The sequence below is a fragment of the Perognathus longimembris genome, chromosome 6, assembly GCF_023159225.1.
Source record: "Perognathus longimembris pacificus isolate PPM17 chromosome 6, ASM2315922v1, whole genome shotgun sequence".
In the NCBI taxonomy this organism is placed as follows: Eukaryota; Metazoa; Chordata; class Mammalia; order Rodentia; family Heteromyidae; genus Perognathus; species Perognathus longimembris.
Window position 1 is genome coordinate 7,769,970 of NC_063166.1, and position 12,427 is coordinate 7,782,396.

The 12,427-nt window shown below is 57.8% G+C and overlaps 2 protein-coding genes across 3 annotated transcripts in view; one reads left to right on the top strand and one right to left on the bottom strand.

The window, feature by feature from the left end:
- Positions 1 to 4,710, top strand: part of Ccnd3 (cyclin D3) — a 56,681-nt gene extending 51,971 nt beyond the window's left edge. For both annotated transcript variants that reach the window (XM_048347772.1, XM_048347771.1), the window contains exons 3-5: positions 2,379 to 2,538; positions 3,076 to 3,212; positions 3,556 to 4,710. In XM_048347772.1, coding sequence (XP_048203729.1) covers positions 2,379 to 2,538; positions 3,076 to 3,212; positions 3,556 to 3,723 — 465 coding nt within the window. In that variant the 3' untranslated portion in view covers positions 3,724 to 4,710. The remainder of the gene's footprint in view (positions 1 to 2,378; positions 2,539 to 3,075; positions 3,213 to 3,555) is intronic.
- A 1,065-nt stretch (positions 4,711 to 5,775) lies between these two features.
- Positions 5,776 to 12,079, bottom strand: Bysl (bystin like). Its single transcript, XM_048347774.1, has 7 exons — positions 11,771 to 12,079; positions 9,575 to 9,737; positions 8,256 to 8,394; positions 7,835 to 7,968; positions 6,995 to 7,155; positions 6,698 to 6,800; positions 5,776 to 6,412 (listed from the first exon to the last, which is right to left on the bottom strand). Exons 1-7 carry the CDS (start codon positions 12,033 to 12,035, stop codon positions 6,067 to 6,069), a joined length of 1,311 nt encoding a protein of 436 aa, XP_048203731.1. The 5' UTR covers positions 12,036 to 12,079; the 3' UTR covers positions 5,776 to 6,066.
- Positions 12,080 to 12,427: the final 348 nt, after the last annotated feature.

Consider the following 12,427-nt stretch of genomic DNA (forward strand, 5'->3'; position numbering starts at 1 on the left):
TTGGGGCTCCGGCTGCAGGCCTGAACTTAAGTAAACCTTGGTCTGACCTCAGGAGCTGCCACCGCTTTCCTGGTCTTTCCCCCAGATAGCAACAAGGCCAACGAGGGAACTACTGGTCTCTACCCCAGTGCTTTGCCTCTGGGCTTCCATAGGCACTAGGAGTTATTTATTGGCAGCCCTGGGGCATGCCTGCGCACCCCCCCCCACTGGAGTGGGGGAGTAGAATGTGCTCCACGTGGGGGCAGGGGCTGCCTCGGTTGAGTCTTTTTCCCCCATGTGGACTTGGTGAGAGAAAATAGCCTCCCCGAGTGGATGAAAGCCAGGCCCTCATTGCCCTCATCGAAGGCTTGCTAAGGTGTCTCAGCCCGCCCGCCTTTCTTTCCTGCGCCCCTTCGATTCCCAAGAGACAGGGTGTCTTCCTAATCCTCCCTCCCTCGTCTTCCTTCTGAAAAAGTGCGGCAGCTGTTTTGGGCCTGTGGAGGAGAAGTCTGTCCCTTTCCCTCCTCGCCAAAAGCTGGATGGGAGAGAGCGAGGCCCTGAGCCCTGAGCCGCAGCTGCTTCCGACGTGATAATGATGCCCCCTCCCCTGGCCCGCCCCTCCTGTCCCGGCTTTCATAACCCTGTGGGGAGCTGCTGGCACTCTGTGGTTTGGGAAGTGGCTCCTGGGGCCTCTTGCTGGGAACTTGGGTTGGGCCGCTCCTTCCAGGCTTTACCCTGCCTGGGGAAGTGGGGGCAGGCATTTAGGGGCCTGAACATCACCTCCTTTGGGGCCTCAGGGAGAGAGTGGGTGAGTTGGCACCTCCCTTCACCTTGCTGGGCTGCCAGGCCAGCCGAGACTTCTCCTGACCCTGCGAGGAGTTTCTGGGCCCCAAGTCCCCGGGAGGAGGGCAGCGAGACGGCGGCTGTGATTGGCTGGCGGGGAAGCGAGGGTACTGGGGCCCCTGACTGCCGCGAGTCGGGGAACTGGATTCCTCTTCCTGCCAAGTAGCTCTCAGGGATGGGAACAGGAGGCCGGAGCTGGGATTCTGGGAGGTCCCACCGCTCTCGGGAACGATGGGGCAAGTCTGAAGGTGGAGCTGGTTTCCAAGGCCGGGGAGCAAGATGTTTTTCGAGGGGCTGGGGGTGGAGGTAAAAAGGGACTTCTTTGTGTAAGGATTGGGGGGAGGTCAGAGGAGTCAGAAAGTGCTCCTCTTCCCTGCCTGCCTGCCTGAGCTGGGGGTGGAGTGCAGACAACTTCCTATAAGGTCAGACTCGTTTGGGAGGGAAGTCGGAGCGAGAACGCCAGGGGAAAGCCTCCTGCAGCCCTGAAGGTTGGGGCCCCGGGAAGGAGGGAAAGGTTCTGCTTCAGCACTGCACTCAGCCAGGATGCAGGCCGCTTAGCCAGCGCCCACGCCTGCTAGTGCGGCGTGTCCCAGCAAGGCTGGCATTTCCAGGGGTCCTCTGAATCCAGGGGAAGGGAGCCATCGGAACACACCAGGACCCCAGCCTCCCACAGCCGGAGCCCTTAGGCAAATGTCTTCATGGCCTTCCCTCCAGGCTGGGTATCTTGCCCAACTCTAGGAGCAGAGGCCTCCCTTGTCTGCCTTACTTCTAGCACCCTCTCGGGCCGTTCCTGCAAACTTGGGGCTGACACCTAGGTGGAAGGGAAGGGCTGAGGGGCACAGCCCTGGCTGCAGGAGCTGGAAGAGTTTGGGTGGGGCTGCCATTCCTGCCTCAATAGTCAACCCCCCCGAGTTCCTTCCTGAGATAAAACAATGTAGAAATCCTCATGTGTGCAACTCGGAAATGGAGCCAGGTCTGGGAACCCCAGACTGGATAGACCAGGGGTGGGGTTCCGTTCTACCTCCCAGACCCAGTATTGACATGTAGGCTTGGTGGGCAAACAAATGGAGACACAGCTTTGGCCTTCGCGGGTCACGTGACCCCTCTGTCTCCCTCTCCTGAGCCTAGGGGCAGCAGACACAATGGGTTCTAGCTAGAGTAGGGTGGGGTGCGCCACCCCAGGATCCACCCGAGGTGCCACTGAGGGGATGTGGGTTGGGTTGGGCAACCTCCCCTTTGAGGAACCTCTGAGGTTGTGTCACTGGAGCAGCCTCTGTAGAATTGAAGAGGTGTGGGGGGGAGGGAGGCTAGCAGTGATAGCTCCTTTCTCAAGTTCTTGGGTTGCTGAAAGGATTGAAAGGGGAGCTAATTCATGTGGTCCGGGCACATTGTAAAGCCATCAAAGCAAATGTCCTCAGCCCTTCTGTGCCCTGAGCTGATTCCACATGCTGGTCCCTGAACCGGGGTCTTGAGCTCCCAGAGTTTGACCATGGGCTCCCTTCCCAGGGGGCACTGTACTCACCAGCACTGACTCTACCTCCCTCCTCCACCCCCAGGAGTGGGAGGTGCTGGTCCTGGGGAAGCTCAAGTGGGACCTGGCTGCTGTGATAGCACATGATTTCCTGGCTCTGATTCTGCACCGACTCTCTCTGCCCACGGACCGGCAGGCCTTGGTCAAAAAGCATGCGCAGACTTTTTTGGCACTATGCGCTACAGGTAAGAGCCCTGCACATGCTTTCCCCCCCCCCCCCCCCCACCTCAAATTGGAAGCATCCAAAGATTCAGAAGGATGGAAATATTTAGGAGATTCACTGTATTCCCAAAACTCATTTGTGAAAGTAGTGCCCTTTTTGTGTCTCGATTTTCAACAGTCAGGGTTACCCAGTGAGGAGAGATTTGCCCAAGGTCACAAGCTGTTTGGCCTCCCGCGTCCTCTAGTCCCTGGGTTAGTCCACTCTGCATGGACATTTCGCTCTTCACCCCCAGCTTGTGCTTGGGGTATATAGCTTAGTGGTAGAGACCTTGCCTAGAAACATGAAGCCCTGCGTCGGACCACCAGCGCCACAAGAGCCCTGAAAACAAACCACAACACAACCTGATCGTCTCTAGGAAAGAAGCCCTTTCTGGCTTTTCTCCTTTGCCTTGCTGGGGTTTCCCAGAATGCCCCTGCGCTCTTCTATTCCCTACTCCCCCACCCCCTTCACCCTCTAGCGTTAAGGTTTCCTTGTCTCATGGTTCCCTCTGCTTCCCAAGATTACACTTTCGCCATGTACCCGCCATCCATGATCGCGACCGGCAGCATCGGGGCGGCCGTGCAAGGCCTGGGTGCCAGCTCCATGTCTGGGGATGAGCTCACGGAGCTGCTGGCCGGCATTACAGGCACTGAAGTGGTGAGTTGTGGGGCTGCCCTTTGCTATTCCCTGAGCCTCCACTAGAGGGAGGCACCACTCACCTCGGCCCAGCTCCTGCTTTTTCACACCCTGGCCTGTTTTCTGTCCATCTGTAACTCCTGCCTTGGTGTTGCAGGCCCCCCTTCTTGCCAAGGGGTGTGCCGTGCTAAGGGTGGGGCTTCGGTGTTAGATGTAGGGCTGGCTGCGCACCCTCTGGCCACATCCTCTTGCTAGTTTCTGAGAACTGGAGACAGATCGTGGGCTGTGGCCTTCCCGCGTGCCCGGTGGCCGGGCATCCGTTCCCTGCACTTGCTGCCACTCGTCACTGTCCTCTCTTTCCCAGGACTGCCTGCGGGCCTGCCAGGAGCAGATTGAAGCTGCGCTGAGGGAGAGCCTCAGGGAAGCTGCCCAGCCCACCCCCAGCCCGGCCCCCAAAGCCCCCCGCGGCTCCAGCAGCCAGGGGCCCAGCCAGACCAGCACACCCACAGATGTCACTGCCATCCACCTGTAGCCCACGACAGGCCCCCTCCAGTGGCCACAAGCAGAGGAGGGGCCGCTGCCATCCCCTCCCTGCTTCCAGAACAGTCCACGCCACATTCGAAGCTAGAGGGGGCTCTTCCTCCCCCCTCACAAAGCCCGAGGGGCCAGGTCCTGCCTCCCCCCCGCAGTGCACTAAGGGGTCTGGGTGGCCATGCTGCTCGCGTGGCCAGCCAGCCTCTCTCCCACCTACCCCGGCCAGCTCAGCTCTCGCCTTGACTCTGAATGCACCTGGGCCTGGCTGGTCAGACAGAATCGAACAGATAAAATCCACGCACCAGCATTCCCGTTGGAACCCCACTCCCCTTATGGGGCTCTCATGTTCTTAACTGCCAAAATGCCCCCCAGTGCCTTCCAAAGGTGTTGCCCCTCCTAGGGTTCTTGCATTTGGATTGGGGTCCTTCAAGCATCCTGATCTGAGGGGGAACTTGGTTGAGATGACTTCCCTCAGCAATTTGGAGGCCCCGTAGATAATCCGTGCTCCTGGCTGCTCCTAGAGGGAAGGGCCTAGGCCTTGGTCCAAGGGTGAGAACCAACAAGCAGATCCCTCTTTGCTTTCCGCTCAGCTTGTGATCGAGGGTTTGGTGCTGAAGGATGAGGTCATTTTAATTTATTAACTGCGTTGAGTACAACTGTAAGGGTACAGTGGGGCCTGTACCCCGTATGTGGTAGTAACCCTGGTGGTTGCTGATTCCCTTCCTTCTGCTACCAGCTAGAGGATCTTTGTGGCCCAGGAGCTGCTACAGCCTGGGGTGGGGCCATGCCCTCTCCCTCTGGCCCTCTGCCCCACCCTCTAGTGGGAGGACACAGGGTACCCTGGAGGCGACCGAGCTCCCATCTGGAGACAGGCAAGCCCCATCAACACGGGTCTTTCCTAAGGCCACAAGGTTCCAGCTGGTGGCCCAGGACCATCATGCTGCCTTAATAAAAATTCTGGAATAAAACTGGCTCTGGCTTCTGCGACTCCATGGTTTTAGTCTGTTTCTAGAGGCCATGGGTGAGGAGACAGCAGTCCCGTATCTGAGCCCCTAATGGAGAGGGCCAGATGGTCTCGGCCCTCGTAGGTTGGGCTTTGTGCTTGACTTAGGTGTTCCTAAAAATCACTAGTGCTGAGCGCTGTGGAAACTGCATGGCAGAGCTCATAAGGCTATGCAAAGGGGTGTGAAGCACAAGATGCAGCCCGCCAGGCGTGGTAGGACAGCCTGGTCCCCTGCAGGGCGGAAGTGGAGCTGCACTCCACAGGAAATGGGCTGAGTGCTTGGGTGGAGGGTATTTGGCTTGGTTCGGGTTGGGTAGTTTGCCAGTACCTGTTATATCTAACCAGATGTGAAAACAATTAAAAGTGATATGGCATAGTGGCAAGAGTGCTTGCCTTGTGTACATGAAGTCCTGGGTTCAATTCCCCAGCATCACATATACAGAAAAGGCCAGAAGTGTCCCTGTGGCTCAAGTGGCAGAGTGCTAGCCTTGAGAAAAAAGAAGCCAGGGACGGTGCTCAGGCCCTGAGTTCAAGGTCCAGGACTGACAAATTTCTTTTTTAATCCCCAAGTGGGTTGAAATAAATCCTCAAGGCCTATAGTGGTGTGGTATTGACAAGACAGCCACAGGAAACAGCAGGTAGGGAACGGCACTGAACTTCTGATGTTGTGACTGTCCTTCTAATAGCATCTGGCCAGTCTGCCCCTCACTGGGCAAAAAGCTAGGAAGAGACCTGCTTGGTGGGAACCCAGATCCCCGCTCCTACTTCCTGTCTGTCGTGGAGCTGGGGCAGACCTTTCCCACAGCAGTTCCGCAGCCTCCGTCCATCCCAACCACTTGTGTCCTTTGCAGGCAGGCGGGCGCTCTGCCCAGGTAGCCTTGGGGGGGGAGGGGGGTCACCCAAATGCTAGGAAGTAGCCTGGAGAAACACAGAGCTCTAGGGGTGGGGTGGGTGGGAGGGTGGCTCCTGAGATAAGAATGGGAAGGTAACTCCCAACTCCAGCCCGAGGAAGCAGAAAGGCTCCAGGACTGCACCAAGGCACAGAGGTTCAATAAATACCTGCCTTTGCTTTAATCTGCATCCCAGTGGCCAGGCTCGAGCCTCAGCAAGTGCAGAGCCTGAGTCCGGTCCCACAAGTGAGCAGGGACAAGGCCTACAGGGGGCCAGCCACATGGCAGAGAGGCGGCTGAGGGCACGGGAGCCAGCCGGGCCCAGGTCTCCCTGCCCAGGCCTAGAGCCACAGACGCCCCCAGGACCTTGTCATGAACCCCAGAGCTAGTGTCATCCCTGGCCACCTGGTGTTCCCCGGTGCCACCTGGACCAGGACAATGACCCTTCTCAGTCCATGGTGACGGGGGCGTCCTCCACATCTCGGGGGACAGCGCCCTGAAGCTCGCGCCTGATCTCGGGCGACAGCTGTGGGTGGGGCTGCAGCCGGAGCAGTTCTAGGAGGGCCTCTTTCTGGTCGGAGGCCAGGTCCGCCTTGTAGCGCTGGGCCAATGTCAGGAGGCACTGGTGCCAGAGCACTGGGAGCTGGCGCGTCTCCGTCCGGAAGCCCAGGAAGTGGAAGACCAGGGCGTCCAGCACGCGGTAGGGCAGTGCGTACTTCTTGTCCAGCAGCAGCCGCAGGAAGATGCTGTTGGCACCGCTGTACTCCATCTCGGCGATCTTCAGCATGGCCGCGCTGGCAGGAAGGGGCACAGGCGTTGAGTTCCCCGTCTCCCCAGCCAGGCAACCTTCCCATCCTCCTGAATGCCAGCCTCCCTCTCCACACCTCTGCCTTTCTCCCGGGTCCCCACCCACTCACTCGCACGCACCACATGCTAGGCCGTGGGATCGTGTTCTGCGGTGTGGTAACGCCCTACTGACCGAAACCACGAACGCAGGGCATCCACGCCTTCCCCCTCCTCTGTCCCCCCTGCCCAAGTCCTGGCAGCCAAGCCCTCACCGCCACCCCCAGGTGGCTGACCTGGAGTGCAGGACCGGGATGGAGCACTTGGTGAGGACGCTTCCCACGATGATGGCTTCCCGCAGGGTGCACGTGCCCGACTCGCACAGTGGGATCAGGATTCCTGGGCAGGGCCACAGAGCAGTCACCCTTAGTCTGGGCTGAGAGGCAAGGGGGTCCAGCAGGAGGCACCCCAGCCACCCCAGAGACCATCCTGGGAACGCTGCCCAAGAGACAGCCATCCCCTCCCACGTTACACGTGCCTCGCTCACCCGCTGTGCCCAGGCCCTCCTCTCTGCCCTGCCTCTGGGTTCTCACCTTTGAACCAGGCTCCCGGCTTGAACAGGGCCTTCTTGAGGGCCATGTAGAGGTGGAAGTTGAGGCGCTTGTATTCGGCGATGTCATCCCGCACCCGAGGAAGCAGGACGAGGTTGTAGAAGCGCTGCGCCATGCGTTCCTTCAGGTTAGAGGCAAAGATCCTGGTGGGGTGGGAGTTCCCAAGTCACACCTGGAACCTCAACTCTCACTGCGGAGGGAGGGCGCAGGCGTTTCCCCGAAGACAGGGAGGGAGGAGTTGTGGGAGCGGAGTGCCTGCCACACAGGTCAGCTTAGAGAAGTAGAGCAGAGGCAACAAGACGTACCCCAAATAGGGTGATGGCTCTCTGCGAAGCACACACACTTCAAATGTTAGAGTCTAAGACCGGGGCTGGGAATATGGCCCAGTGGTAAAGCGCTCGCCTGGTATACATGAAGCTCTGGGTTCGATTCCCCAGCACCACATATATAGAAAAAGCTGGAAGTGGCACCGTGGCTCAAGTGGCAGAGTGCTAGCCTTGAGCAAAAAGAAGCCAGGGACAGTGCTCAGGCCCTGAGTTCAAGCCCAGGACTGGCAACAAAAACCAAACAAATAAAGAGTCTAAGACCCAGGGTCTTGTGTGCTAGGTAAGTTCTGTGCTCCCTGGCCAAGTCTTATTACTCCTCCGCTGCCCCTGCCCACCCCCCATCATGGCTCCCCTCAACTCTGCTGTCACGAGGGGCTTGAGCCTGCTGGAGAGCCATGCACTTCTGAGGCCACTCTGAAGGTCCCAACAGCTGTCGCTCTGCCCTAGAGGCTCCCTGAGGGTGTTGCCAACTGGGTCTAGGCGCCAGTTTTGCTACCTGGTGGCTTGGTACATGGCGGCCGCAGTCCAGGCCTCGGGCTCCGTGACGTAGAGGATTTGCTCCCAGTTGGAGAGCGCAGGGATGATCTTGAAAGCCTTGGGCAGCTTCCCGCTGCGATACTTAGACAGCACCTGCACACGGGGAGGGGGGCAGGCTCAGGCACCCTGGCCACCCCCCCCACCAGCCACCATCCTGGGTCTGCAGCGTGGGGGTGACGATCCTCTCTCTTTAGAGGGTCAGAGCCCAGTGTCTTGCCCGAGGGCCCTGGAGGCAGAGCACGCATCTGAACCCACAGTCTGCCTCCTTCCTCCCCTGCCATCACACTCCATCTGACACGGGTCCTGGGCACCAATGTCCTGGGCACGAGCCCGCCACCCCTGGACGGGTGTGTCGCCTTCGCTGCCCTCTCAGCATGTACCTCTCGGACCCCTCTGTAGACCTCCAGGACCCGGGGGTCCAGCTGCGGCATGGGGAAGCCCGACACCTCCGACATGACCGTCTCCACCTCCGTCTGCTTCTCCGTCAGTTTCTCCATGATGATGTCAGCCAGGGTTCGCCTGGGGGGGAGGGGGAGAAGCAGGAAGGAGGGCAGTGGTCACTGTCCCTTGGGAGCTCTCACGAGAGGTGGGGCCTCAGCCCGCCATGTCCACCCACCCACCACAAATGGCTGCGGAGGGCAAGAGGTCCGGAAGCCAGCTTGCTCAGCTCTGAACCATGGCTTTCGCCCTCCCTGTTCTACCTCAGGCCCTGCGCACACGTCCAGTTTCCCTCGAGCGTTGCCCCCTCCCGTGGCTCACCGAAGGATCGCACAGGTAGACGTAGAGGCACTGCTTGGAACTGCTAGTCCAAAGCAAATAGGCAGGGGATGCCAAGTACAGATAGACCCACCGCGTGCAGAGGGGGGCATGCCAATCCCAGGCCTCCACTCTGCCCTCTCTAGGGTGCCAGGGTTCCGATTTCATTAAAACCTGCCGCAGCACTCCTAAGAGCAGTTACAGTCTCCTCAGCTCTTTCAACAGGATGCGCAACAGTCCCACCATACAGTGAAGAACCGCCACCGCTTTGGGCTGTGGTCAGAGGCTACTAAAATGCACTGAACCACACCCCCCTTCCCCAGGCTGGGGGGGCTGCTCAGTATCTGCTCAGCACTACTGAGATCCAGGTTCAATTCCCAGCATTTCAAGAACAGTAAATATAAGTGCTGGGCGACACCCAGTTCAGGACCTCCCAGACATTGCATTATGTAATTGTGTGACATGTATGTGACCACATAGGAGGTGTTTTTATTCCCCTTACGTGGACTTGGGAACACAGGCTCACAGAGCTAAGAGCTCAGGGTGGGGGTAGGGGGAGGAAGGGATGTAAAGCTCTTCTTGGCGCTCCTAGGGTTTGAACTCAAGACCCTGTGCTCAAGAGGCAGGCACACTACCATCCGAGTTATGCTTCTAATCCTTCGTGAAGGCCCCTCTCAAAACTCTGGCTCTTCTACTTATGCTTCCGGAGTAGCTGGGGTCACAGGCGTATACTCCAATACCGACCACAGGGAGTCTCGATAACTTTTTGTCCAGGATAGTCTTGAACTAGAACTGTTTCTCTAGAAAGCTTGGGTCCTTCCTCTGGAGGACGGGAGGGTCCAATCTGGCCCGTGTGGTGCCCTACTCGGAGCAATGCTCAGGCCCTCTGCGAAGGTGACGAGAGGGAGGTGGTCAAGGACACTGGCTGCATTCCCAGCCCTACCTGACTGGAGGGTTCTTGTTCATGAACATTTCTATGGCACGTTCGTCCTCAGGGTCCACAACCACCTCGGCTTGGTGGCTCATCCCAGACATTTTGGCTGCCTTTTCCAGGGTGGGCCATTCCTCATCCTCATCGTCTGATCCATCCTGTGGCAATCCCGGCCCTGGAGGAGGGAAGATGAAAGGTGAGCGCAGCTAGGAGCGAGACAAAGGCTTATGGGTCAATTTAAATTGTTTTGTTGTTGGTTGTGGAGCTTGAACTTAGGGTCTGGGTATTATCCCTGAGCTTCTTTACTCAAGGCTAGCACCATACCACTTGAGCCACAGCGCCATTTCTGGCCTTTTCTGTTTATGAGGTACTGAGGAATCAAAACCTAGCACTTAGTGCATGCTAGGCAAGCACTCTACCATGAAGCCACATTCCAAGCCCTCCCAATTTTTTAAATAGGATTAAGGTGTGTACGGAGGGGCTACCATCAGATGAGTACAAGTGGACTTGACTTTCCTTTATTTTCCCGTTTCCCCTTCCCACCCCTACGTACAAGTTGCATAGCACATTTTCCACATTTAATTTAACTTTTGACTATGCAGCATGATAGATACAGATGTGCACAAAGAAAATGATGGCCACATAGTATCTTTCTGCCCCCAGGAGCTTGCAGTCTTGTTTGAGAAGCAAAATGGAGCCTATGAAACCATGAGACAGCAGTGGTAACAAATAATGGGACCATGACACCGCCCTCAGCTGTGCAGTGGGAACTGTGCTGTATCGCACGTGCCACCTCCATAACTCACTATCTGCAGCCATCATGATACCAACTTCCAGAGGGGACAACGATGCATAGAAATGCTGATCTGCCCACAGCCCGATGGTCTGGATCCGGAGCCAGAGAGTAGTAGCACAGGCACTAAGAAGATGTGTGGAAACCAATTAGGCCATGAATGCGCAGTCTGAGTGCAAGAGGAGTGTGTCCCAGACCTAGGTTAACAGCTCTGGACTGGTTATGAGCATCTGTTGGGTATGAAAAGCCAGAAGTGGCCAAATGTGCGGGGGGGGGGGGGGGGCTGGCACACCCATAAGGTACTTGAAAGGTGGAGATTGGGAGGACCACAGTTTGAGGCCAGCCTGGGCAAAAAATCAGTGAGACCCCCATCTCAATACAGGTGGTGGCATATGCCACCAATGGAAGCGTAGGTAGGATGCTCAAGGTAGGAGACTGATCCCAGATAAAAAGTTCAAGATCCTCTCTGAAAAATAAAACAAAGAGGGGCTGGAACACAGTTCTCCTGGCAAAGTGCTTGTCTACCAAGTGTGAGGTCCTGGGTTCAAACCCTACTAACAGAAGGAAATTAGGCTTTTTTTTTTTTTAAACATTCATTTACAATTTTGGCCAGTTGGAATCCAAGCCCCACCATTCAGCCTCTGAGGCTCTCTAGGCTGGCTTCACTTTTCTCTATCTGGTCCTGTGTCCTTTCCAGCTTAGTTTCCCTTCTCCATTTCCCTCCACTCACATTCTCTTTCTGAGTTTCAGCTTGAAGGTCAAAGAATCTAGCTAGAGTGCTGGTGGCTCAGGCCTGTAATCCTAGCTACTCTGGAGGCTGAGATCTGAGGATCAGGGTTCAAAGCCAACCCAGGGAAGTCAGTGAGACTCTTACCTCCAATTAATCACCACAAAACCGGAAGTGGTGCTGTGGCTCAAAGTGGTAGAGCGATAGCGTGGAGCTGAAGAGCTCAGGGTCAGCGCCCGGGCCCCGAGTTCAAGCTCCACGACCAACCAAAAAGAAAAAAAAAATCCGGAAGTCTGATCCTGGTTTGTGAGACGAAGGCTATCATAGCCAGGAATATGGCGGTTTATCTCAGAGTGTATTGTTCTATTTGTGTCTCTTCTCGGCGACACCTCTGGTTGTGCATACAGTCAGACACCTGTCTGTTAACGTACCCAGGCCATCCAAATTCCCAGCCGGGTGCAAAGCGCTCCGTCCGGGGGATCCTTTGGAATTGTAAGGGAAAGAGCACAAGACACTCCTCTTGCGTCCTCACGGCTGGCGCTCTACCGCCGGGGCCACAGCTCCATTCCCAGCTTTGGGGTGGTTAATTGGAGGCAGAGCCGCATGGTCTTTCCTGCCCTGCCTGGCTTCCGAACCGCGTAGCTAGGACGGCGGGCGTGAGCCCCCGGGCGCCCGGCCCGGCACTCACCCAGCCGCGTGGCGCGCTCCCGCGGCCCGGCCGGCCGCTCCCCGGCTCCATGCTCCGCCTCGAGCTCCTCCTGCTGCTGCCGGGCTTGCTGCAAAATCCGGCGGGTCAGCCGGGGCCCCACGTACTCTTCCTCCTCCTCGGCCCCGCGACCTCGACGCTTCTCCCGGGCCCCGGCCCGCACCGCCTCCCCGGCCAGGATCTGCTCGGCCAAGGGCGCATGCTTCTCCGGATTCGCGGCCCCTCGGGCCGCTTTGGATTTGGGCATTTGTTGTTTTTTTCTCCCGAAAAAGCGGCGGAGATGGTTCACACGTGGGGTCGGGGTTGGGGGGGGGGGTGGGAAATGGCAAAAAAAGCCCACAGTGCGCTTGCGCGGTGACCTCGCGTGCTCAAGAGGTCCCGGTCGAGACCACAGCGCCGCCTAGCGTCGGGAGGCCGGAAGCGCAGCACGCGCCGCCCCGCCCTTCGAAGCTCCTGGGCGTGGAGAAGCGGGCCTCCCGGAACTCCCAAATAAGCGCATTACTTGTCAAGTCGGCTTCTCTAAGTGGTGGCAGCGGCTGGCACGTCCTCCGAGTTCCACAAATCTGGACCTAGGTGCCCTGTCGAACGGGGGCGGAGCCCGTGATGTGACGTAACGAAGTCGTCATCACAGGAGCGACC

Coding starts and splice junctions, on each gene's coding strand:
- Bysl (XM_048347774.1), bottom strand. CDS start 12,035: ATGCCCAAATCCAAAGCGGCCCGAGGGGCCGCGAATCCGGAGAAGCAT. Junction 7,969..8,255: donor TCTACAGAGGGGTCCGAGAG/GTACATGCTGAG, acceptor CCCCGTGTGCAG/GTGCTGTCTAAGTATCGCAG. Junction 6,413..6,697: donor ATCCCGGTCCTGCACTCCAG/GTCAGCCACCTG, acceptor CCTTCCTGCCAG/CGCGGCCATGCTGAAGATCG.